Genomic DNA, 27283 nt, shown 5'->3' on the forward strand with positions numbered 1-27283 from the left:
TGACATTGAGGGAGAAGTTGTTGTCCTTGCACCACACTGCCAGGTCTCTGACCTCCTCCTTAGGCTGCTTCACTGTCGTCGGTGTTCAGTCCTACCACCGTCGTGTCATCAGCAAACTTGATGATGGTGTTGGAGTCGTGTGCGGCCACAAAGTTGTGGGTGAACAGGGAGTACAGGAGGAGACTAAGCACACACCCCTGAGGGGCTCCCGTGTTGATGGTCAGCGTTCGTAGATATGTTGTTGCCTACCCTCACTATGAGGTGTTCAGTCCCAGTGTCCTGATCTTGGTGATGAGCTTGAAGGAGACTATAGTATTGAATGCTAAGCTGTAGTCAATGAACAGCATTCTTACATAGCTATTCCTTTAGTCCAGGAAGGTGAGGGCTGTGTGGAATGCAATAGAGATTGTGTCATCTGTGGATCTGTTGGGGAAGTATGTGAATTGGAGTCGGTCCAGGTTGTCTGGGATGATGGTGTTGATGTGAGCCAACCTTTCAAAGCATTTTATGGCTATAGATGTGAGTACTATGGGGCGATAGTCATTTAGGCAGGTTATCTTGGTGTCTTTGAGTATGGGGACTATGGTGTTCTGCTTGAAACAAGTTGGTATTACAGACCGGGTCAGGGATAGGTTGGAAATGTCAGTGAAGAAACTTGGCAACTGGTCAGGGCATGCTCTGAGTACGCTCGTCGGAGGTCGTATAGTGGGATTTCTTATAAGCGTCTGGATTAGTGTCCCGCTCCTTGAGAGCGGCAGCTCTTGTCTTTAGCTCAGTATGGATGTTGCCTGTAATCTATGGCTTCTGGTTGGGGTATGGAAGTATGGTCACTGTGGGGATGACGTAGTTGATGCACTTATTAATGAAGTCGGAGACTAATGTGGTAAACTCCTCAATGTTATCAGATGAATTCTGGAACATATTCCAGGCTGTGCTAGCGAAACAGACCTGTAGCTTAGCAAACGCTTCATCGGACCAGTTCCGTATTGAGCACGTCACTGGTACTTCCTGTTTGAATAGGCCAATAGGCCTGTGTGTTATTACACCTTAATTAACCAATCACCAGATGCAATTTAAAAAAAATGTAATTGTCCAAAAGTGAAGATACATGGGGTTATAATTTGTGGTTCAAATCAAGTTGCACCATGGTGGTTCAAACCACAACGGATTTATCAAAACATTTGACATTGTGTTAAAAACATCCATCTTATTTTAGCACACATTTCTATGGATATCAACAAATAAGTTTATTCAAAGTGGTCCCTCACACCTGAGACAAATATAGGCCCAGGCATATACCTGCATGTATTCACTTTAGGGGGCAGAGATTTTTGAAAATATGATTTAAGTTGCAAACCTCTTTAGGTCATGAAGAAGAGAATGGTGTGCCAAAATAAACTAGCCTACAGCTGAGGAATCCCCATGGATGAAATTATCATGACATTTTATATGCACTAGATGGAGACAATGTATAAACCCCAATCAACAGTCCCACAAAGAGATAATATGGAAAAGTATTGAATGATGCATTGAAACAACTTGATGGACATTTTTATAACTACAGCTCCATAACAGTGTGCCCACCAGGCTGAGATTAACACATACTTGTAGAGGTGAAAGCACCTACAGTTTTCCCTGGTTGCTATACTTGTGTATTGGAAGCAGGTTTTATATACATGCACAAAGAGCAGAAGAGTGTTGTTTTTCTATTTGTGACTGGCTCCATTATAGATGTGTGCCTTATAGATGTGTGCCATTCATTAAAAAGTAAAGGACTGCAACCCTATAGTACACACAAATATATACAACAAATTAAATATTATAAACACAGACATATAGAACTTTGCATTTCTGAAATATGTCCCCATTCAACTTTATTATAATGCATTCAAACCAGAGATATTTGCCAGGTGCATTATTAGAGAAATAGTAAGCGAAGCAACATTCCACTGTAGAAATACTGTAGATCCATTATTTGAAATGTGGGGCAATAATGAAAATATGCAGCGCCTACCTCAAGTTTGTACAATCATGACACAAATCTCTAGAATTTATTTACAACACGCCCTGACATGTCCACAAATTGGCTACTCTGACTGCAAAATTGAACTTTTCGCTCACTCTGCCCCCTCCCTCTCTCTCTCCCCTCCCTCTCTTTCTCTCACTCTGTGTTTGAGTTCTTCCTATTTAAATAGCTTTGAAAGCAGAAATGTTAGTAGGCCTAGTTAGGACTGAAGTAGAATTATGATTTTTGGGAAACACTGAAGGCTAGGCCTACGTGAGAAGGGGCGCTATTTGTTAAAATTAGCATTAGACCTACATGTACTATATTGTAAGAGTTCATAGGTTGTTAATAATCTCATACATTATTTACAGGTAATTTGTAAATGTTTATATGGTATTATTGGTCAGGTCAATGTTGTTGCCTTAACAATTTAGGCCTAATCCACAACATTAATGATTTGACCTTTATTGTAACAATTTACAAACGTCTATAAACATCTTATGAGCGCTTTATAAACTGGTTATGAACCCTGGATAAACTCTCAACGTAAAGGGTAGCTACTGCAGCCTATCTTATCCAAACTGTCCACTATAAAGTAGAGACAGTTTGCTCTCAGCCTCTTTCAGATTGTTAACTTTCTGGCACTGGCTTTCTCTCAAAAAAACTGCAGACTGTCCGCCCGACCAATCCCAGAACAGCGGAGTGGCGTCATAGCATCTGCAGTGCATTGAGATGAAAGGGAATGTTGAGGGCTGTGCTCAACTTCAAACCCAAGCCTGGCATCAAACAGCGAACCCTCAGATAAACCAAACAAACAGACCAGGGATCGCATAGAGGGAGGCGGCGCTGGAAGCGCATTTCAAAGGAGAATAACAACACAACCAGATCTCGACGCCTTGCACTTTGCAAACTCTTTGCATTTCCACATTTTAATGAGCCCTCTATCTTGTATGCAATTGTATCGACATGTGAGGTTATTGTCATATGATCATAATGACCTGTTTGTAGCAGTAGTGTCCACCCTGTGGTTGCGCTTTGATGTAGGCCTAGTGGCCGATCAGAGATCAGATTACATGCTTTAGATCGCAGCTATCCCTGCCTTTGATCTCCGCTCTGATTTTGTCTTCAATCCGGGGATTCGCCTGGACTGGAGTAGCGCAGTTGAGCAAAGAGCACATCGCATGGCTGGAATGGTCTGGAGACCTATGCAGAACGCACAGGAGTGGATATCTGTCTGAAACTACACTCATTCAGGCAGGGAAAGGACAACTAAAGAACCCATCAGACTACAGCAGCACATACCAGGTAAAACGTGCAGAGGGCTGCAGTTGTTTTGTAACCAATATGATTTTGAGACATTCAAAAAACTGAAACCATTAACACATATTTTGACTTTTGACAAGATCATTCTGTCATAGCCCTGGCTGGTTTGAGGAAGGATGAAGCATCATTGTCCTCGCTGAAAATATCAACTAGCTCATAAAAAACATTGTTACAATGTTACAACATAGTTGAATATGTTGCAAAGCTGGTATGTTGTGTCTATGTTGTGATTGGTCACTATGTCAACCTGTTTGGAGGAAAGTGGCTGAGAACAAATATAATTTACCTGCTCATGAGTATTGTGGTAATTTTCACTGGCCATACATTGGGCTTTTTGACAGCAATCCGAGGTTCCACAGTATTCCTTTATGTTTGTTTTTTGTTGTTGAACAGAGAAGAAATTCACATCTTCATTCTATATCTTTCTCTTTTCCAGAGTCATTCTGCAGTAGCCCCTAAAAATGGCCTTGATACCTGGGCACACCTGGTTATTTCTACTGACGTTACATGTAATATACTCATCTCTGGTGAGTTATTTCTGCTTTGAATTTACCCAACTAGTGTGATTCCAAGCTTTTGACAGGCCATTTATAGTCCGATCTGCGATCTGTAATGCCCACGTATAATAGACTCTGTAATAGTCTCCATTTTAAATGACTGTTGTCAGATCTGGCATGGACATCAATGTGTGGACGGACAGATATAGTAGTCTACATAGTTTGAAGAGTAAAAGCCAGTGGGTAAAATAGTGGCACTATTGTAGGGGGATTACGCTTGCTCTGGACTCAGTCCACATGATCTCTTACTGATGAAAGGCCTGATGAAACGCAGGAATCACTAGCTGTTCAGTATCAAATGATTATTCCCTCCCAGGTTCCTGTAACAGCGGAGGAGGAGACCAGAGAATGCAGGGAACAGGAGTACAAGGATCAGCTTGGGAACTGTAAACCCTGCAAGCAGTGCGACGCCGGGCAGGAGCTATCAAAGGTTTGGAGCCTAATAATGTATGATATATAGACAGTAAAACTCAGACATCAATAAATGATGACCTCCTTATGAGTGCCCTTAAATGTACTGCACTTTACATACAGACTTTAAAAATCTGTGGAAAATGTAGTTGGCCCAATGATTCCATCTCAGTTGAACGAGTTTTTAGGATGCTTCATCACAGTTGAAAGGAAAACATTTATCACTGTTTCCCTTGATCTATAAAAAGGAAAGAGACTAAAACCATGATAATACTAGATACAACCAGACTACTTAAATCATGTTGTAACTTCCTAAACCTGAATAACCTCTAGATAAGATATACCCTTGGTAAAAAAACACAGCTTTATTCTGAAAGACAACCGTTCATGAATAGAATGGATTTCAGTGTTTAGAATAGTGAATCTTATCCAGGGGACTGAGGTAATTTATGACTTCCTCTGTTTAATGGAGAAAAGGGCCAAATGGCTTTTGTAGAACACAGACCGCTCTTTAATCAGTCACACCCATACTTCGACCCTCTGTTGCTGAATGGATTCCATTGTTTTTCCCAAGTTCCCTGTCCAAGTTATTGTCTCCATTGTTTGATGGAAACCATGCATAAACGTGCTGTACAGTGAGAGGGGTATGCCTTTTACCACTATTCTTGCCAAAGACATGGTGCTCTGTGTGGGCTGTGTAGAAATGGGTTGGAAGGCCCTGAGCAACATTAGTTTAGCAATGCTTTCCCTCCTACCACTTAATCATATGCTCAACTAAGAACAGGTAAAAAACCTTCCATCTTATACTAAATTTCCCTCTCGTAAACATCTGTTGCACACATACTTGTCTACCAGTTTGCCTTTTATCTTGGTACACACAGACATGCAGTCAGTGGTGGTACGCTTCAGTGGGCCTCATGTTCCTCTGCCAGTTCAACAGTCATGAATACTGTGTGCCCTGGGGTCCTGGTTAATAATTGGCTGCCTCATTCATTCTAAGTGGTTGCGGGAAGCCATCTCACAGTGTAGGGAAGCTCCGAGCAGGTAAATAGTGCACCTCAGTGGGGAGACTTTTCTAATATGGAATGTAATTATACCAACTTCACAAACCTATTAGCTCTTCGTTCAGGGAACCACCCAAGCATCAGGGAAGTCCTTTATTAAAAAGTAGAACCCCCGGGCCACCGGTGGTTTCAAGTGACAGATATAGCTAATATACGATTCACTCTGACCCAAGTGGTCTCGACAACAACCGTCATTAAAGTTTTGACCAGGGCCCAGGAACTTGGAGAACGAACAGAGGATGGTATTTAACAAGCTTCCTGGCCTTGAGAGTCAGATTGTTGCGAGCTCTTCTGAGTATCACACAAATCAAATCAAATAACATTTTATTAGTCACATGCGCTGAATACAACAGGTGTAGACCTTACAGTGAAATGCTTACTTACGAGCCCCACAGCTCTCACTGGTGCACTGGTTTCTTCTGTCTATTAAATCCTCGAACGAAAGTTACAGAAGTCTTCACCTTGTCTTTCATCCAGCATTTCTTCACACTTGAACAAATCTACAATTCCTAACAATACATACATACAGTACATACATACATACATACATACATACATACATACATACATACATACATACATACATACATACATACATACATACATACAGTACATACATATTTACAGTACATGCATACATACATACAGTTGAAGTCGGAAGTTTACATACACCTTAGCCAAATACATTTAAACTCCGTTTTTCACAATTCCTGACATTTAATCCGAGTAAAAATTCCCTGTCTTAGGTCAGTTAGGATCACCACTTTATTTTAAGAATGTGAAATGTCGGAATAATAGTAGAGATAATGATTTAATTCAGCTTTTATTTCTTTCATCACATTCCCAGTGGGTCAGAAATTCACATACACTCAATTAGTATTTGGTAGCATTGCCTTTAAATTGTTTAACTTGGGTCAAACGTTTCGGGTAGCCTTCCACGAGCTTCCCACAATAAGTTGGGTGAATTTTGGCCCATTCTTCCTGCCATAGCTGGTGTAACTGAGTCAGGTTTGTAGGCCTCCTTGCTCGCACACACTTTTTCAGTTCTGCCCACAAATTTTCTATAGGATTGAGGTCAGGGCTTTGTGATGGCCACTCCAATACCTTGACTTTGTTGTCCTTAAGCCATTTTGCCTCAGCTTTGGAAGTATGCTTGAGGTCATTGTCCATTTGGAAGACCCATTTGCGACCAAGCTTTAACTTCCTGACTGATGTCTTGAGATGTTGCTTCAATATATCCACATCATTTTTCTGCCTCATGATGCCATCTATTTTGTGAAGTGCACCAGACCCTCCTGCAGCAAAGCACCCCCACAACATGATGCTGCCACCCCCGTCCTTAACGGTCGGGATGGTGTTCTTTGGCTTGCAAGCCTCACCCTTTTTCCTCCTAACATAACGATGGTCATTATGGCCAAACAGTTCTATTTTTGTTTCATCAGACCAGAGGACATTTCTCCAAAAAGTACAATCTTTGTCCCCATGTGCAGTTGCAAACCGTAGTCTGGCTTTTTTATGGCGGTTTTGGAGCAGTGCTGAGCGGCCTTTCAGGTTATGTCGATATAGGACTTGTTTTACTGTGGATATAGATACTTTGTACCTGTTTCCTCCAGCATCTTCACAAGGTCCTTTGCTGTTGTTCTGGGATTGATTTGCACTTTTCGCACCAAAGTACGTTCATCTCTAGGAGACAGAATGTGTCTCCTTCCTGAGCGGTATGACGGCTGCGTGGTCCCATGGTGTTTATACTTGCGTACTATTGTTTGTACAGATGAACGTGGTACAAGGATGAACCAGACTTGTGGAGGTCTACAAGGTCTTGGCTGATTTCTTTTGATTTTCCCATGATGTCAAGCAAAGAGGCACTGAGTTTGAAGGTAGACCTTGAAATACATCCACAGGTACACCTCCAATTGACTCAAATTATGTCAATTAGCCTATCAGAAGCTTCTAAAGCCATGACATAATTTTCTGGAATTTTCCAAGCTGCTTAAAGGCACAGTCAACTTAGTGTATGTAAACTTCTGACCCATTGGAATTGTGATACAGTGAATTATAAGTGAAATAATCTGTCTGTAAACAATTGTTGGAAAAATTACTTTTGTCATGCACAAAGTAGATGTCCTAACCGACTTGCCAAAACTATAGTTTGTTAAGAAATTTGTGGAGTGGTTGAAAAACTAGTTTTAATGACTCCAACCTAAGTGTATGTAAACTTCCGACTTCAACTGTACATACAGTGGGGCAAAAAAGTATTTAGTCAGCCACCAGTTGTGCAAGTTCTCCCACTTAAAAAGATGAGAGAGGCCTGTAATTTTCATCATAGGTACACTTCAACTATGACAGACAAAATTAGAAAAAAAATCCAGAAAATCACATTGTAGGATTTTTTATGAATTTATTTGCAAATTATGGTGGAAAATAATGGTGGAAAATAAGTACAGTTGAAGTCGGAAGTTTACATAGGCTACCCAAAACGTTTGACCCAAGTTAAACAATTTAAAGGCAATGCTACCAAATAGTAATTGAGTGTATGTGAACTTCTGACCCATTGGGAATGTGATGAAAGAAATAAAAGCTGAAATAAATCATTATCTCTACTATTATTCTGACATTTCACATTCTTAGAATAAAGTGGTGATCCTAACTGACCTAAGACAGGGAATTTTTACTAGGATTAAATGTCAGGAATTGTGAAAAACTGAGTTTAAATGTATTTGGCTAAGGTGTATGTAAACTTCCGACTTCAACTGTACATACATACGTACATACAGTACATACAGTACATACATACATACAGGAGTGACTGTCCCACATATAGTGCATGCATACTGGGAACTTTGCCATTGGCAAAGAGGCAACATGTCTTTGATTTGTAGACACTAGACATTGAAAGAGTGTGGCAGTGTGTGGGGAACGTTAGATGGCACACTGCATTAACAAACTCACATTGTTTTCCGAGCTTGTTCATTACTGGATCAGATGACTGGCCCCCCTGGAGACTCTTGTGATTCCCTGCTGATCTCTCCCTGTCTGAACATGCTTTAACCCCAGCCAACCAGCTCTCTCTTTTCCCTCCACACAGCTCTACATCTGTGCTGTTTTGCTTGGCATTCTCACCAAAAACTAGATCTGGAGATAGGAGTAAAATGAGACGAGTAAGCACTGGCTTTTGTGCTCACTTTGAGGCTAGATCATCCTAAGCCCATGGAAGTAATGACACACTTGAAAGCTAATTTGCCTATACCCATTAGTTCCATTTAAATGAGACTGTAGCATTATGTGATTCCTGGCTGCATCCCAAGATGGGATACCTTGACAGCATCTTTATTGTAAAAACAAAATGTGTTTCCATGCAATTATCTGAGATGTTTTCTCACATTAGACACCTGATCAGGTCAGGGTGTTAGACCTTGTTTTGATCCTTTGTTATTAATGCAAAAAGTCTGAAATCCAGATAATTTCTGGATGTTACAGCACTGCCTGGGTGGAGAGGGGACAAGTTGGCTGAGTGCTACTTTTGTTCTGTGCCCTACCCTGGCCTGTGTACGTGGCAGCCCCTCTCCTGCCATGCATTGCCACATGGACAGCGTCTTTGCCAGCGCACAGCTTTGTGGGGATCAATCCTCCTAGGGCCCCTTCATCTGGAAGTGGGACGATGATCCTCCATCTAAAACCACTCTAAACAGCTCTGCTCTGACTGCTTTACAGCGGATAGCCTTCCGTGGCGTGCACTAGGAGAAACTCAGGCTCCAGGGTTCAACATCATCCACAAATCTAAATTCAAACCGTATTTCCTTCTCTCTGTTGTCATCACCCCCCTCCCCCCCCCCCCCCCCCCACCCCTCTCTCTCGCTCTCTCTCGCCTTTCCACTGTTCCCTGCTCTGCTGGTGTGAAGGTCCTTATATGGAGAGCACACAACAACAGCTGCAGCCCTGCCCTAGCCCTCCTCTGGCCAGAGCCCAGGTCCAATGTCGTCTCATTTGTTTGGCTGAAATGGCCAAATTCCTCTATCTTCTGCCCTGACTCTGTAGGGTCATAATGCAATCCCCTCTTTGCCTCCCTTTTTTTTCTTTCTTTGCCAGTCTGCCTAACCCCCGGGCTCCTGTGCCCACATTCCCGTGCTACTGCATGCCCAGGCGGTGAAACGGGACACGGTCTAGGAGAGAAGTGCCCTGTTTGAATCTGACCTTCACGTTAATGATATATGAGCCCCCCCCCCCCCCCCCCGCCCCGCCTGGGAATGCAGTGTGGTAACAGTGGTTTAACAGTGGATGGGGGCAGCTGCTGCAGACAATAAAATGACTGGTGTCATTCCAGCAGGGTCCTTTTACTTGGCGTGGGATGCGATGATCAGCAGGAATGTAAATGTTGCTATTACCATAGGAAATCAAGGTTGCCAGCCTCTGCGTGCCAAATAAATGCTATATAGTACCAAATAGGAATCACATTAACACTAGACCTACTACATACACCTCATTATATATTTTTAGACAGAACAGAAAAGGCTATATTCTCGTGTCTAGAGGAAAGCCATGAGAGTTTGTGCACAGGCTAGAATGAAAGGTAACCTGTGCATGGGAGAGAAAATAGAACTACTGGTACTCAGGCTGATTGGCAAAAACAATATAATGATATAATATATATATATATATATATTCTCGTGTCCCCATTTATTGAGGTGTACCCATGAATCCAATAGTAAACAGATACACGCAGGTTATATAGATAATATATTCAGGGTGATAATATATCCAATATGGGTCTAGTAATATTGCCATTTTGGATTCGCTATAGGGGTTAAAGCCTGACAACTAAGCTGGTTCCATATTAGATCACTCATTCAGTAATGAGATGCTGTGCTTTTTAAGTGCAGGTCCCATTGTAGAGACCAGGAGAGGTTTTCAACTTCTTACGCTTGTGCACCTCTCCATAATCCCTGCCCCCAGCTAACTGAAGCATTGCCTACATACACTGGCCTCTCAATCACCAGGACACTCACTGAGTTGTTCCAGAAAGAACCAATCACACAAAAACCCAGCAATAAACTTGCAATAATACAACAGTGGGTGTCCCCGAGGGCCTTTTATCATTCAAATACTTGGCCATTCTGGGGCCTGCAGCGGAAGGCCCCTCATTGATTCTGAGAGAGTCAGAGGGATTATTGCCAGTGTAAGATGGACTCTCAAAAGATTCGGACCATTGTTCCCTTACGATCTTGGAAGCCAAGATCATTCTTTAATTCTAGACACCCTGGTATCCCACATTCAGAGCCTTTCTCCAGCTGCCCCCAGCCCCACCTCTCACCCGGGGGATTTCTCCTGTTAATCCCTCCAGGAATGTGGCTTTGGTTACGGAGAGGATGCCAGGTGCGTGTCCTGCAGAAGCAACCGCTACAAAGAGGACCGGAGCCTGCAGAAGTGCAAGCCCTGCCTGGACTGTGGCCTAAACAACCGCTTCCAGAAGGGCAACTGTTCCACCACCAGCAATGCTGTGTGCGGAGACTGTCTGCCCGGGTGAGGGAGGGGCTTAATCTCTTACAACTACTCTACTTCTACTACTAGTGAACTACTGCTCTGTTACTACAGATAATGGTCAAAGTATTGGTTCATTACCTCATACAATCAATTAAGCAGATTTATGAGAACTTTCATAATAATTCAATGCTATGTTGTGTTTAACAGGTTTTACAGGAAAACTAAGCTGAGCGGATTCCAAGATATGGAGTGCATACCATGTGGGGACCCTCCACCTCCATATGAGCCACACTGTGAGCACTCACACTCTCTTGTGTAACATCAGTTTATGAGTACTATCTGTAGCTTGAATGAGAAGTTGAGAACATCATTAATTGAGAAAACTATTGAACTCCATGCTAAAAGTACAGCCAAGACCCCAAGAACATGTCAGGCCATAAAGCCATAACAAAACACAATTTTTTTTTAGCCTTTATTTAACTAGCAAAGTCAGTTAAGAACAAATTCACATACTGTACCTTCATCTAAAACATGCCATCACAAGGCCCTTAGAGTAATCAGAACCACAACCCCAATGGGTGTAGAAAATCATAGCTCATACAGTAAAGTCTCATTGAGCCAGCCAACTATGTTTATTGCTCAAATAAATGCTTAGTTTTACAACCAGGCCCAGAAATGTTGACATGGATACTGCTAGCATAATAGTCGGTCTTGCCAGAACTGGATTATTTTAGCTGGGACCATACAATACGACCCATCATCATCGCTCCATTCTCATGGACTGCTGAAAACCTCTTAAGTTAACGTCTCCATCCACATATTTCAAGACAAAAAGGACCTGCAATGTTTCGAAATACACTATATATACAAAAGTATGTGGACACCCCTTCAAATGAGTGGATTTGGCTATTTCAGTCACACCCGTTGCTGACAGGTGTATAAAATCGAGCACACAGCCATGCAATCTCCATAGACAAACATTGGCAGTAGAATGGCCTTTTTTAAATTTATTTTTATTTCACCTTTATTTAATCAGGTAGGCCAGTTGAGAACAAGTTATCATTTACAACTGCGACCTGGCCAAGATAAAGCAAAGCAGTGCGACAAAAACAACAACACAAAGTTACACATAAACAAACGTACAGTCAATAACACTAAATAAAATAAAAATAGAAAAATCTATGTACAGTGTGTGCAAATGTAGAAGAGTAGGGAGGTAATAAATAGGCCCTAGAGGCAAAATAATTACAATTTAGCATTAATACTGGAGTGATAGATGTGCAGATGATGAATGTGCAAGTAGAGATACTGGGGTGCAAAAGAGTAAGAAGGTAAGTAATAATATGGGGATGAGGTAGTCAGTCGGGTGTGCTATTTACAGATTGGCTGTGTACAGGTACAGTGATCGGTAAGCTGCTCAGACAGCTGATGCTTAAAGTTAGGGAGGGAGATATAAGACTCCAGCTTCATAGATTTTTGCAATTCGATCCAGTCATTGGCAGCAGAGAACTGGAAGGAAAGGCGGCCAAAGCAAGTGTTGGCTTTGGGGATGACCAGTGCAATATACCTGCTGGAGCGCGTGCTACGAGTGGGTGTTGCTATGGTGACCAGTGAGCTGAGATAAGGCGGGGCTTTACCTTGCAAAGACTTATAGATGACCAGGAGCCAGTGGGTTTGGCGATAGATTTGTAGTGAGGGCCAGCCAACGAGAGCATACAGGTCGCAGTGGTGGGTAGTATATGGGGCTTTGGTGATAAAACGGATGGCACTGTGATAGACTACATCCAGTTTGCTGAGTAGAGTGTTGGGGGCTATTTAGTAAATGACATCGCCGAAGTCAAGGATCGGTAGGATAGTCAGTTCTACGAGGGTATGTTTGGCTGCATAAGTGAAGGAGGCTTTGTTGCGAAATAGGAAGCCGATTCTAGATTTAATTTTGGATTGGAGATACTTCATGTGAGTCTGGAAGGAGAGTTTACAGTCTAACCAGACACCTAGGTATTTGTAGATGTCCACATATACTAGGTCAGAACCGTCCAGAGTAGTGATGTTAGTCAGGCGGGAGGGTGCGGGCAGCAATCGGTTGAAGAGCATGCACTTAGTTTTACTTGCATTTAAAAGCAGTTGGAGGCCACGGAAGGAGTATTGTATGGCGTTGAAGCTCGTTTGGAGGTTTGTTAGCACAGTGTCCAAAGAAGGGCCAGAAGTATACAGAATGGTGTCGTCTGCGTAGAGGTGGATCAGAGAATCACCAGCAGCAAGAGCGGCATCATTGATATATACAGAGAAAAGAGTCGGCCCGAGAATTGAATCCTGTGGCACCCCCATAGAGACTGCCAGAGGTCCGGACAACAGGCCCTCCGATTTGACACACTGAACTCTATCTGAGAAGTAGTTAGTGAACCAGGCGAGGCAGTCATTAGAGAAACCAAGGCTGTTGAGTCTGCCAATAAGAATACGGTGATTGACAGAATCGAAAGCCTTGGCCAGGTCGATGAAGACGGCTGCACAGTACTGTCTTTTATCGATTGCGGTTATGATATAGTTTAGGACATTGAGCATGGCTGAGGTGCACCCATGACCAGCTCAGAAACCAGATTGCATAGTGGAGAAGGTACGGTGGGATTCGAAATGGTCGGTGATCTGTTTATTAACTTGGCTTTCGAAGATTTTAGAAAGGCAGGGCAGGTTGGATATAGATCTATAACAGTTTGGGTCTAGAGTGTCTCCCCCTTTGAAGAGGGGGATGACCACGGCAGCTTTTCAATCTTTGGGGATCTCAGACGATACGAAAGAGAGATTGAACAGACTAGTAATAGGGGTTGCAACAATTTCGGCGGATAATTTTAGAAAGAGAGGGTCCAGATTGTCTAGCCCAGGTGATTTGTAGGGTTCCAGATTTTGCAGTTCTCTCAGAACCTCAGCTGTCTGGATTTGGGTGAAGGAGAAGCGGTGGGGGGGCAAGTTTCTGCAGGGGATGCCAGCCGTTGAAAAATGCTTATTGAAATTATCGTAGATTTATCAGTGGTGAGAGTGTTTCCTATCCTCAGTGCAGTGGGCAGCTGGGAGGAGGTTCTCTTATTCTCCATGGACTTTACAGTGTCCCAAAACATTTTGGAATTAGTGCTACAGGGAGCAAATTTCTGTTTGAAAAAGATAGCCTTAGCTTTCCTAACTGACTGAATATATTGGTTCCTGACTTCCCTGAAAAGTTGCATATCACGGGGGCTATTCGATGCTAATGCAGAACGCCACAGGATGTTTTTGTGCTGGTCAAGGGCAGTCAAGTCTGGGGTGAACCAAGGGCTATATCTGTTCTTAGTTCTACATTTTTTGAATGTGGCATGCTTATTTAAGATGGAGAGGAAAGCACTTTTGAAGAGCAACCAGGCATCTGCTACTGACGGGATAAGGTCAATATCCTTCCAGGATACCCGGGCCAGGTCAATTAGAAAGGCCTGCTCGCTGGTGTTTTAGGGAGCGTTTGACAGTGATGAGGGGTGGTCATTTGACCGCGGACCCAGTATGCACGCAGGCAATGAGGCAGTGATCGCTGAGATCCTGGTTGAAGACAGCAGAGGTGTATTTAGAGGGCAGGGTCGTCAGGATGATATCTAAGAGGGTGCCCATGGTTACGGATTTAGGGTTGTACCTGGTAGGTTCCTTGATGATTTGTGTGAGATTGAGGGCATCTAGCTTAGATTGTAGGACGGCCGGGGTGTTTAAGCATGTCCCAGTTTAGGTCACCTAGCAGTACGAACTCTGAAGATAGATGGGGGGCGATCAATTCACATATGGTGTCCAGGGCACAACTGGGGGGCGAGGGGGGTTTATAACAAGCGGAAATGGTGAGAGACTTGTTTCTGGAAAGGTGGATTTTTAAAAGTAGAAGCTCAAATTGTTTGGGCACAGACCTGGATAGTATGACAGAACTCTGCAGGCTATCTCTGTAGTAGATTGCAACTCCGCCCCCTTCGGCAGTTCTATCTCGTCGGAAAATGTTATAGTTAGGGATGGAAATTTCAGGATTTTTGGTGGCCTTCCTAAGCCAGGATTCAGACATCATTTTCTGGAATTTTCCAAGCTGTTTAAAGGCACAGTCAACTTAGTGTATGTAAACTTCTGACCCAATGGAATTGTGATACAGTGAATTATAAGTGAAATAATCTGTCTGTAAACAACTGTTGGAAAAAAGACGTGTCATGCACAAAGTAGATGTCCTAACCGACTTGCCAAAACTATAGTTTGTTAACAAGAAATTTGTGGAGTGGTTGAAAAACTAGTTTTAATGACTCCAACCTAAGTGTATGTAAACTTCCGACTTCAATTGTATCTTCAGAGAGGACGTTCTTAAACTATGTAGTGCAATTTGCTAGCACTTTCTATGTATCCACGGAGGTCTATTAAGCATTTCTTAAAGGGGGTTTTGTTCATAAAGCAGTGTATTTAATTCCAGTAGGCCACTACTACATCTCATTAGCCACCTTTTTCCGGCCATTACCAGTGGTTAAGTATAGCCTTATGATTTTTGGGCACTCACACAGAGAGAGTGGGCTAGCTAACTTATACCTTTGGTAATTGAGTGTGACTTCCTGATGCTTGTGGAGGCCACAGCTGTTCCTTGAGAAGGTTTGGCAGCCTGTGTGTATGAGCCGTCCAGCCAGTTCTAGCACCCCTCTGTTAGATAAATGAAGACGTCTCCAGGATATCAGACAACTTGAACTCACAAACTCAGTTTACATTTGCTCTTCCTGGAGATGTAAAATTGTTTGCTCAAATGTAGTATGTAAAGCTGTGTCCCACCCTCAATATGAGGTAGTTTTATTACTACCATTACTACCAAAATATTGATTTTCAAGCAATAACTATAAAGCATGCAGTATTAGTAAGAGAGTCTACATATGACTAAACCATATGTAATCACCCTGAACATGGGCCTTGGGACATCTAAGCTATGCATGCATGCATGCATGCATGCATGTCTGTCTGTCTGTCTGTCTGTCTGTCTGTCTGTCTGTCTGTCTGTCTGTCTGTCTGTCTGTCTGTCTGTCTGTCTGTCTGTCTGTCTGTCTGTCTGTCTGTCTGTCTGTCTGTCTGTCTGTCTGTCTGTCTGTCTGTCTGTCTGTCTGTCTGTCTGTCTGTCTGTCTGTCTGTCTGTCTGTCTGTCTGTCTGTCTGTCTGTCTGTCTGTCTGTCTGTCTGTCTGTCTGTCTGTCTGTCTGTCTGTCTGTCTGTCTGTCTGTCTGTCTGTCTGGCTGTCTGTGGCTGTTTGGCTGGCTGTCTGGCTTGCCATTTTGATTGCAGAGGCCCATGAAACAAAATGGCCATTGTGTCCCAGAGAGAGCAAAGCTGGTAGTTAGTACAGGGAGTCTCAGTGGAATGCTTCCAAATGTTTGAAAGTCTTCATATCTCTTCCTCCGGTTTTATCTTGTGGACGGTGGTGAAAACTTAAAGGGCAGATCATTCCAGCCATACTGGCTCTGGGCTAAGCTGCAGCTGTGCAGGATGGCACTTCAGTCTCCCAGCCAGTTTCTGGAGCAAAGTAAAAATGAGATTGTGTTTAATGGACTCCTTCAGTCGCTTTAATGTATTTCCTCTGCTGTTGTTTTTATCTGTGTCATGGTAGAGTTGTATTAGTTGTCTGGCGAGAGGCCGACCATATTCCCCCAAAACCCCCACTCCCCAGCTCCAGAAACGTTTTGCCATTTTTACTCATTCCAAACAGATTTACGCCAAAGTCAAATGGGAATTTAGTCTGTTGGTTTGGTAATAGAAAAAACAATCATTGCTTTGGCTATAAGCTGTTTTTTGTTCTACCCCCTGACATTCCTTTTATATAAGTTGGAAGCCTAACTGTCAGATAAATATTTTTTGGCACTTCAAATCAAATCAATTCAAAATGTATTTGTCACATGTGCCAAATACAACAGGTGTAGACCTTACAGTGAAATGCTTACTTACAAGCCCTTAACACTTGTTTTCTTAAAACTGCATTGTTGGTTAAGTATTTACTAAAATAAACTGAAGTAAAAATTTTTGCTACTAATTAAGGATCAACAATAAAATATATATACAGAGGGTACCGGTACAGAGTCAATGTGCGGGGGCACCGGTTAGTCAAGGTAATTGAGGTAATATGTACATGTAGGTAGATGTAAAGTGACTATGCATGGATAATAAACAGAGAGTAGCAGCAGCGTAAAAATGGGGGAGGGTGGGACAATGCAAATAGTTCGGGTAGCCATTTGATTAGCTGTTCAGGAGTCTTATGGCTTGGGGGTAGAAGCTGCTAAGAAGCCTTTTTGGACCTAAACTCCGGAACCGCTTGTCATGCGGTAGCAGAGAGAACATTTGGACCTAGACTTGGCGCACCCGTACCGCTTGCCGTGCGGTAGCAGAGAGAACATTCTATGACTGGGGAGGCTGGAGTCTTTGGCAATTTTTTGGGCCTTCCTCTGACACTGCCTGGTATAGAGGTCCTGGATGGCAGGAAGCTTGGCCCCAGTGATGTACTGGGCCGTACGCACTACCCTCTGTAGTGCCTTGAAGTCGGAGGCCGAGCAGTTGCCATACCAGGCGATGATGCAATCAGTCAGGATGCTCTCGTTGGTGCAGCTGTAGAATTTTTTTTAAATTTTATTTAATTTTACCCCCTTTTCTCCCCAATTTTCGTGGTATCCAATTGCTAGTAATTACTATCTTGTCTCATCGCTACAACTCCCGTACGGGCTCGGGAGAGACGAAGGTCAAAAGCCATGTGTCCTCCGAAACACAACCCAACCAAGCCGCACTGCTTCTTAACACAGCGCGCCTCCAACCCGGAAGCCAGCCGCACCAATGTGTCGGAGGAAACACCGTGCACCTGGCTCCCTTGGTTAGCGCGCATTGCGCCCGGCCCGCCACAGGAGTCGCTGGTGCGCGATGAGACAAGGATATCCCTACCGGCCAAACCCTCCCTAACCCGGACGGCGCTAGGCCAATTGTGCGTCGCCCCACGGACCTACAGCCCCGTTGATGAGAATGGGGGCGTGATCGGTCCTCCTTTTTCTGTAGTCCACAATCATCTCCTTTGTCTTGATCACATTGAGGGAGAGGTTGTTATCTTGGCACCACATGGCCAGGTCTCTGACCTCCGACCTATAGGCTGTCTCATCGTTGTCGGTGATCAGGCCTACCACTGTTGTGTCGTCTGCAAACTTAATGATGGTGTTGGAGCCGTACTTGGCCATATCTCAAACCAGGATTTCACAGCATACACAAAAGGAAGTCAGTTCAATTTTGTTTGAAGCAATCCGATGCAAATTCCACAAGCGTGCAGGTCAGCCTGTTGAAAGACAATGCAGACTATTTTCATCTCTTCATACAACTGTAACACTTTTCCTAGAGATAGGGCATGTGGCCAGGGCTACTCAAGACCCTAAAACTCATGACCTGACTGATATCCATCCTCATTTCTCTCAATTTGTTTATCTCATTTCTCTTTATCTCAACCTTTCATTTCTTCTACTTTCCTCACTTCAAAGGTCCATGCCATGTCTCCTAACCACTGACTGTAAAAAAGTACAGCGTTAGCAGCATGCAGGAAATTATCTAGATTGATTTGCAAACCAACGCATGCCAAATGAGAGCGGTCAACCCTTAAAATCAACTCCACCAAAACAAAGTCACTCAAGAGCCAATCAAGACTTGACATGTGACGTGTTTACGCTCAGAGCAACAAAACTCCTCACCACTGCCATAATCATGTATCCTTGCAAATGTATAAAACCACAACTGCATAGCAATGCTAGTTTGCTTTTCTTGCAACACTAAAAGGGGTGTTGGCTGTATTTATGATAGGAAGATCTGTTTAGCCTAAGACAAACTCTTGGTTGTGGAGGGCTCATACCTCTTTGGCAATGGGAAGTCATTCCAGTCAAAATCTCCAAAGTTTCACAAGTGATGTATGCAGATGGGGTCACCATTCGTTTTCAGAAGGGGCCATTCATACTTCCCACTTGGCAAAAACTGGTGGAATCAACATTGTTTCCACATCATTTCAACCCAAAAAAGGAATGTGATGATGTTGAATCAATGTGGAAAACTGATTTGAAAAAAGTTATCAATGTAAGAGAATTTATATTTCTTTCACCTTACCTTACCATTTTTTGTTGATTTCAAAACTAGATGTTGAACTGACGTATGTGCCCAGTGGGTTGGTGGTTCCCTGTCTCTTTGTGGCCTGTCATACATAAGGCCATGGCTTTAAGTTTGGCATTCCTAAAAGTCAACAGGGAGAGAGGAGAGCATATATCAAAACAAGCAGTTTATTGGCAGAGTGCGGTGGGTTGATACGATCAGCAAGTGAGGTCTCCTCAATGGGCCAGCCTTAATCTGTGTTTTCTGCAGCTGTCTGGGAGTGATAAGGGCTGCCACTGGGCTGGGGTGTGGGGAAGACACAGCTGGTTGCAGAGGGGAGTGAGGAGGGCTGACTGGATCAGAGGCGGGACGGCTTTGACATTGGGTCTCAACAACTGTACAGTGGAAGAAAAAGTCTGAGAGGGTGTCTGCACCATGGTGAGAAAATGATGTGCCTTGCTTGTGTAAGCATGGGTGTAGGTGTAAGCATGGGTTTAGGTGTTCAGTCAAATCTTTCAGCAAGTCATTTTGGATTCTTTTGATAGACGACCCAAAATGTTGATAGGAAGCACATTCCAAAGATGTTTTTTCAAGTTGTTTGATTTAGTGGAGAATGTTACTGTATCCTCACAAAATCATGTCAACCTATATCAAGTTATATTCCGCTATATAAACTGCCTCGTGTAATTGATGTATTTTCCTTGATGTGAGCAGTGCACTCCTGTTGACTCAATTGTCAAAACTGTTAGAAAACGGCACTTGGTTTCTGTCATAACAGTTTTGAAGACCTACAGTATCTCCTCTGAAACGTCCTAATCTTGTTTTAATAAGCCGTTATCACCTGTTTGTTTACAATGAAATATTTAAATGCTTATTTATTTAGCCCCCCGGGTCAAACTGAAATTTTAAGCTTCGCTGGCAGTTTGGGATTTTTTTCTTCCTCAGATGGAATGTACAAATACCCTTATCCCCTATCCTCTATCCCGCTGGAATATAAAACCATTGGCCAATGCTAAAGTAATGTTTACATTGCATAACAAAGGGCTCTTGAATTTGAAAAGGCCAAACTCACTTTGCTTTATGATTTATGATTAATGTACTAAAAAGCTAACAGCGATTGAAGGGGCCTATTGAAAAAGATTTTCTATGCACAGGTCACAACTCACTTTAAATTCTATAAGAATGTCATTGTTGTGATGAGGGAGAGTAAAATTGACCAAAAATTACAATCACAGATAATACAATCATACTTCTGTTGCTTGTTGAAATAATATCAGTGGCCTTATTGGACGTGTTTACCTTATGACTAGACATTCGTCATGTACCAAATTATTCCTCAACAAAGTTTGTTTGCTTTGTTGAGGAATTAAGCAGATAGTTATATCCGATAAAGAATCATTACATTTTAGTCATTGAATCATAATTTAGCATAAGGAGATTGTATCTAATTTGTTATGACATCTGGCACATTAAGCCCTGATGTTCCATATTTGTGGGAAAGTGTTTAATGAGAAGCTGTCCTCAAGGCCAGGTTCCTTGATGTGAGAGTGTGTGAACAGTTTGGGGTGGGGAGCCTAGACAGTGACATCAGATTTCCCTGGGGGCTAGCCTAGGACAGCGGCAGCAGTTGCAGTAATGGGATAAACACACATGCACAAATGTGCGCACACACATACACACCAGGCTTGTTTCAAACGTCTGGCCAGACTGTACAGACTTAATGATGGGCTGTCTGACTGGCATGAGAGGGCCTTGGGGTAGGGGGAAGAATGACTGTAATAACTCATCCTCTGGAGGAGAACTCATCCTCTGGAGGGAGAACGAGCGAGAGAGAGAATCTACTCCAGGTTTCTTCTTTGAGCCTCTGTCTCCTTGGAGGACTCAGTGGGTCAAAGACAGCTACTACATGCCAATAATAAACATAGACCTAGAAAGGAGACATAATTCAGGTGTAGAAAAATACTTGTTTTCAATTATGGCCAGATTGTACTAGCAAGGTTATGACACAGTCGACTCTAAAATGTAGTCGTTCTCAAACTAGACAGTTCAAAAAACATATTTTATTTTCCTTTTTACAACTTCGCTTGAAAATTCCCATGTTATTATGTCAGAAGAACTACAGTGGGGACGTTTGTTGATCATATTGACCGTCTCCATCTCTGCCCCTGCAGGCAGCGGGCGGGTGAACCTGGTCCCCATCCCCCCGGTGGTGACCAGCCCTCGGGACATGGCCCTGGCAGCAGTCATCTGCAGCGCTCTGGCCACCGTGCTGCTGGCCCTGCTCATCCTCTGTGTCATCTACTTCAAGAGACAGCTGCTGGAGAAGAAGCCCAGCGGTGAGTGACCAACTTGAGCTTGAAAGAAGTTATTACAATGTTGTGGAAATCTCAGTGCAGCATTGGGACCAACAGGTGGCTTTGCTATAGAAATATATACTTGTTTAGGGTCTCCATTATGAAAGTGTATTTTTGCCTCAGCATCTCTAAGGTCCCAGGACAGTCCATACAGTGGAGCAGAGTTGTCGTGCCTGGACCGACGGAGGCTCCGTGATTTCCCTCAGCGCCCATGCTGCCAATGTCACCACGGGCCAGGCCACACCTGTGGTAGGTCCTATTACTGGTGGGCTTCTACATTCACATCACTCTTTATGAGCCTTGGTTCTCAAGCCGGTCACTCTGTCAAGTTGTGTGGAGCCTTTGACTGTATCACTATGGTACTGGCATCGCTATATGCTGAGGCTTCTTGGCAAGGTCATCCATGCTTTCTGATGGTTGGTGGTCGGTACACGTTTTTTCCTGTGTGATCTCCAGGCCCAGTGCACCTGATCCCCTCCCTGTGCTGTGATGAAATCTGCAGTTTGGGCCGAAGCAGAGACACCAGCCCCTTCCAGTCCCAGATCAGCCTCAACGAGGGGTGAGGAGCATGACACAACACCACTCACCTCACCTCCACTCAAAACCATCAACCACCATTAATTAACCACCGATCTACATCATTTAACATTGTTCAACACCATACACCACCATATTTCATCAACACCAATCAACATATATTCTAGTACATGGGTGCCCAAATATGACAGTCAAAAGAACCAGTAACAAGTACAGCAACTGATATTGCTTGACATCATGTCTCCTGGATTCCCAGAAAGACCTAGAAGTGTAGACAGACATATACAGTAAACCATTTCTGTGGTGGATAATGTTTGCGAAACCAAACAACATTCCTTTACACACCTCTGGTTCAGAACAGGAAGAGAAACACGGACAAGGCCAAAAACAATCTTGTTATGGTGTTAACTTTGGGTCTGTTTGGGAGATTACTGTCAGAGAAGTGCCTCCCTGGGACTGTGGTTGGATCATTACAGCTGGGACTGGGAGAGATTTATGATGCTGACACGGCCTCCATTTTGCCCTACAGATGTGGCGTGAACCCCTGTGAGGAGAATGTTCTGGCCTATCTGAAAGCCTATCCAGAGCCCTGCATCTCCAGAGAGGCCGACGAGACATGGCTGCTCATGCAGAACCCCGACTGTGCCGAAAGTTTGGGATCACCCTGCTGCAACCGAGAGGAAGAGGGTGAGGAAGACGAGGAAGAAGAAGAGGAGGGGTGCAGGTCAAGTGAGGACACACAGGAGAAATCAACTGAACAGGCTAGACAGAGCCAGGAGAAGACTGGTGCCCTGACAGAGGTCCTCCTTCCAAAGCAGCAGCCATCTACACTGGAAGGTCAGTGGTGTCTTGCTGTACTGTATGAACTTTAATGCAGACACACACAGAATGATCCTCTACAGTTTGAAATTGAGCGATGCTTGGTGTATAACATACTTCAGATGCTCACTTAGGGTAAGCTTTCCCAGTAGTTATACATGAACCAAGCCAATGAGCGATTAACAAACACAGTAACACACTATTCTTCACTTTGTCAAGAAAAGAGGAAAGTATACGAGTGCAAACACTATTAAGTAAAGAAGAATCACTGCTTCTCCTTCCCCTCAAAAACGATTTAGAATTCTTCTGCATAGCATACCTGTTTAATATGAAATTGGAACGATAAGAAATGGTTTAGTCCATTAAAACAGATACACATTATTTATGGAAAAAGCTTCAGTGTATCTGTCAAATGGAGCTTCAAAGCCAATACAGATTGTCTGAACTGATGGAATCCAGTGAGTGAGCTCAGAGTAGAGCAGTAGAAGCCACAGCAAAACACAGTCAAGTAGAAAGCTACAACACAGAAGCATCAGGACAGAGGAGACATTCTGTGTCCTAACAGCATAGTTCAAACACACACACGCATACACTTATTTTACCACAACTGTTGCACTCCCTTTGATTGGCAGGGACAGTGTTGTGTCCATGGAAACTGGAACTAGTCAGAAGCAAAGAAAGGGCCAGGCAGCGATCCCAGCTGAGCTTTCTGATGTTGGGACTCGGTCCCTGCCTGACCTATGTTAGGTAGATAGATTACTAATGACCGTGTGTGCTTTTCTCCTCTCTCTTTTTCCAGGATGACATGGATTTATTTGGCTCGTGTTCCACCCTTGAACCGCCCTGGACCTGAAAACAGTCCAGAAAGATCCCGTTTCAGATTACACTAGCCCACAGACCAATTCCCAAAAAGTGTGTGGTACACAATCTCTTTCAAGCGGTTTGTGACCCACAACCTTCCGTCACACATCTGAAGGGACTATGTACAGTGCTGTGAAAAAGTATTTGCCCCCTTTCTAATTTTGCATATTTTTTATACTAAATGTTATCAGATCTTCAACCAAAACCTAATATTAGATAAAGGGAACCTAAGTGAACAAATAACACAGCAATCACATACTTATTTCATAAATAAAGTTATGCAACACCCACTGCCCCTGTGTACAGTAAAGCATCCCCAAACCATCACACTACCACCACCATGCTTGACCGTTGGTATAAGGTTCTTACTGTGAAATGCAGTGTTTGGTTTTTGCCAGGCATAATGGGACCGATGTTGTCTAAAAAGTTATACTTTTGACTCATCTGTCCAGAGAACAAGAGTCTTGATGATCATCCAGGTGCTTCTTAGCAAACTTGAGTCAACTTTTTGGACAAGATGGGTTCCATTATGTCTGGCGAAAACCAAACACTGCATTCCACAGTAAGAACCTCATACCAACGGTGTTGGTAGTTTGATGGTTTGGGGATGCTTTGCTGCCTCAGGACCTGGACGACTTGCCTTAATAGAAGGAACCATGAATTCTGTTCTGTATCAGGAAATTCTACAGGAGAATGTCAGGCCATCCGTCTGTGAGCTGAAGCTGCAGCTGGGTCATGCAGCAAGACAACGATCCAAGACACACAATCAAGTCCACATGAAAATGGTTAGAAAGCAACACATTTGAAGTTTTGGAATGGCCTAGTCAAAGTCCAGACCTAATCCCAATTGAGATGTTGTGGCAGGACTTGAAACGAGCAGTTCATGCTTGAAAACCCACAAATGTCGCCGAGTTAAAGCACTTCTGCATGCAGGAGTGGGCCAAAATTCCTCCACAGCGTTGTGAGAGACTGATCAACAAATAAAGGAAGCATTTGGTTGCAGTCCTTGCAGCTAAAGGTGGCACAACCAGTTATTGAGCGTAAGGGGGCAATTACTTTTTCACACAGGGGAATTGGGTGTTGCATAACTTTGTTAATTAAATAAATAAATATCATTTTATTTTGTTATTTGTAAATTCAGGTTCCCTTTATCTAATATTGGGTTTTGGTTGAAGATCTCATAATATTCAGTATAGAAAATATGCACAAATGTAGAAAATCAGAAAGGGGGCAAATACCTTTTCACAGCACTGCAAATAAATGCTAACAAATGATTTCACGGCAAAATAAAGCACAAGAGCAGAGACTGAAAATAAATCTATGCACAACGCGAGGTTGCCGGGCCAGAGGCTGATGTAATGAAGTTGAAAGCATGCAAAATGATTGTTGACTGGTACAAAGTAAATAGATGCCTTCCCCTTTGTTTCTGATGTCTGCTTAAGTAGGTGACTAGCAGCAACGGTACCACAGTGTGACTGTGACTATTGATGTGTTTTGTCATGAAGTCGCTGTTACAAGTTAATAACTGGCAACATCTCCTTAAAGGGCGTAAGAGAAGCATGTCAAAACGTACATCTGTGATTTCTGGTGCACATGGAAGACAATCTAGATAATACTGAACAAGTTAAGACAATGAGGAATGTTTGTGTGTGATATCAAATTTGTTGTAGATATTGTAAAATAGAAAATAGGTTAATATTTTTGTAATGTAGACATGACTGACTAGTGACAAATATGCCTGCTTTTTTCAGTTGTAGTATTGGTGGTTGTGCATATACACTTTCATTTGATATATTTGTAAATAAACCACTTCAACAAGACAACCTATGTGATTTTGATTGTTGTTCAAATGTCTCTAGTGACTAACATTGAAATGGCCCATCTTTAATCCTACACCAATTGCAACAGACAACCTGCAATCATCACTACATCACACGCACTACATTCACTTCAGTATACAGTGGCGTCTCTCTGAAACTCAAAGATATTACTTGCCACAAAATATTATGATTGAATTTGGTTCAAAACTAGATACGAGTAATGAAAATTAAGCTTCCATTAGTGATTTCATATTTAGGAATTTATTCATGGCTCTGTGCGATGTACAGTAGGCCTACATGTGGTTACAGCTACCCAGCTCACTCCCTTTGATAGCATGTTCACACCTTGATTAACCATCTGAAGTAAATCCCACCTTGATGGGTGATTCCCCAGGTCTGATATCAGTGCTAGGCAAGTAAGGACATTGTATGGGGAGCAGCTGTAGCCTAAGCCCCTGGTAATTAGAGGCAGAATCTGTTGAAGCAGATGCAACAGCCGGAGGTACTTGATTTAGCTAGTCGTCACAGTCTGGATCACGTTCTGTGTGAATTAATCAGAAATCCCTTAAATCTCCAATTCACAACACCTAAGAGACTCTATCCTTCCTTCTCAGCCCATAACCTCCTATCCCACCCCCTCCCCTCCCTCCTTAACAGAAACACAGACAAATCAGAGGGAGCAGATTTGCATTTAAGTCAAAACACTATGTCAGGAATAGCAGGTGTTGTATTTGTCCTGTCTGATCTGAACAGGAAATAACAATGAACTGCTCATACTTTTGCAGAAAATGATATTCAACGCTCACAGATATGAGTATTTTCTCTTGGGCAGATTATACAAATAATGTCTACATACTTCAACTTATCTATTTCATGGATATTGGAACAGATATTTCAAACATACATTCTCAAAGTGCTGAAGATTACATAGCTCAATATTGCAATATTCTGAATTAAATGATGTACTTTTTGTGCTTTCCATAATTGATATGCATCAATGACAAAAATATGTGTAAGACAGTATGGTACATTACATGTGGTATATGCACAGATCTGCACAGACTTTCATGAACCACACAGAACCTATGGTTGAGCCAAATCACTAAATAGCTAGCTCGTATACAAAAATTGCATACAAATACACATGTTTACAGTGACTGCATACAGCTACAGTTATCTGCCTTTTGAAAGGATTAATAATTAATTGCATTTTCTGATCACGTGAGTCCATTCCACAGCAACACAATTCAAGTCGTGGCTCAAACTGAATTGAAGAGTTGAAGATTGATCAAGCTAATCAGCTTGTAGAGTCCATGATGAAGGTCTCAAAGTCTGGGTTCAGGTCAGTCACCAGGGCGTCCACAAAGTCCTCAATGGTGGGCTGTCTCTGCAGCATCCCTGTGTCACACAGATACACGGACAGGGATTGAGCATATTGCCCTTTAAAAAAGGTTTATATGCTGTCACTGAAGTAAAACTCCTCCAATGAATTGAAGTGAAACACCTTAGTTAAAATATAAAAGCAGAACTTTCAGTTAAATAAGATATAGCTTATGGCCTGTAGTGGATATCAGGTAACACGGAGCCAATTCATTAAATGCAAGAGTACATAGAGAAGTGTATTAATGTACCTTTAAAGTTGTCCTCAAGAGTAAACACTCCTAAGTTCTCATTTGTTGTTTCAACACTGCAACAGTACAAACGTCAAAAGGTGTGATATTTTGAGGGGGTAGAGTGTCTCTATACACATATAATCTCCTTGCTAGCCTGCTCCAGTATGTTTCTAACAGGCCATTCGGAGCAGCTCTGGGAATATGTGTCTGTGTTATGAGAGTGTCTGGTAGCTCATGCACGGAGCGCACACTCTCTTCACAATTCCGCTGCACTCTCGCTTTGAAGTCAGTTCATTTCCCCCTTGTGTTGCTGCCAATGTAAAT

General features: G+C 42.9%; 2 protein-coding genes across 3 annotated transcripts in view; one reads left to right on the forward strand and one right to left on the reverse strand.

Annotated features, from left to right (window-relative positions):
• Positions 1-2824: 2824 nt before the first annotated feature.
• On the forward strand, positions 2825-23718 carry LOC120018748 (tumor necrosis factor receptor superfamily member 19-like). Its single transcript, XM_038961954.1, has 10 exons — positions 2825-3310; positions 3765-3855; positions 4202-4315; positions 10699-10877; positions 11046-11131; positions 21127-21291; positions 21433-21558; positions 21766-21868; positions 22376-22683; positions 23465-23718. The coding sequence occupies exons 2-10, from the start codon at positions 3790-3792 to the stop codon at positions 23467-23469; spliced, it is 1152 nt and encodes a 383-aa protein (XP_038817882.1). The 5' UTR covers positions 2825-3310; positions 3765-3789; the 3' UTR covers positions 23470-23718.
• A 2298-nt stretch (positions 23719-26016) lies between these two features.
• Positions 26017-27283, reverse strand: part of LOC120018147 (mitochondrial intermediate peptidase-like) — a 33074-nt gene continuing 31807 nt past the window's right edge. For both annotated transcript variants that reach the window (XM_038961167.1, XM_038961166.1), the window contains one exon: positions 26017-26744. In XM_038961167.1, coding sequence (XP_038817095.1) covers positions 26644-26744 — 101 coding nt within the window. In that variant the 3' untranslated portion in view covers positions 26017-26643. The remainder of the gene's footprint in view (positions 26745-27283) is intronic.

The sequence above is a fragment of the Salvelinus namaycush genome, chromosome 23 (genome assembly GCF_016432855.1).
Source record: "Salvelinus namaycush isolate Seneca chromosome 23, SaNama_1.0, whole genome shotgun sequence".
NCBI classification, from domain to species: domain Eukaryota; kingdom Metazoa; phylum Chordata; class Actinopteri; order Salmoniformes; family Salmonidae; genus Salvelinus; species Salvelinus namaycush.

Excerpts from the sequence above, each read along its gene's own strand:
- LOC120018748 (XM_038961954.1), top strand. The coding sequence starts at position 3,790 with ATGGCCTTGATACCTGGGCACACCTGGTTATTTCTACTGACGTTACAT. Across the intron at positions 4,316-10,698 it reads CCGGGCAGGAGCTATCAAAG|GAATGTGGCTTTGGTTACGG; the intron begins GTTTGGAGCCTA and ends TAATCCCTCCAG. Across the intron at positions 11,132-21,126 it reads ACCTCCATATGAGCCACACT|GCAGCGGGCGGGTGAACCTG; the intron begins GTGAGCACTCAC and ends CTGCCCCTGCAG.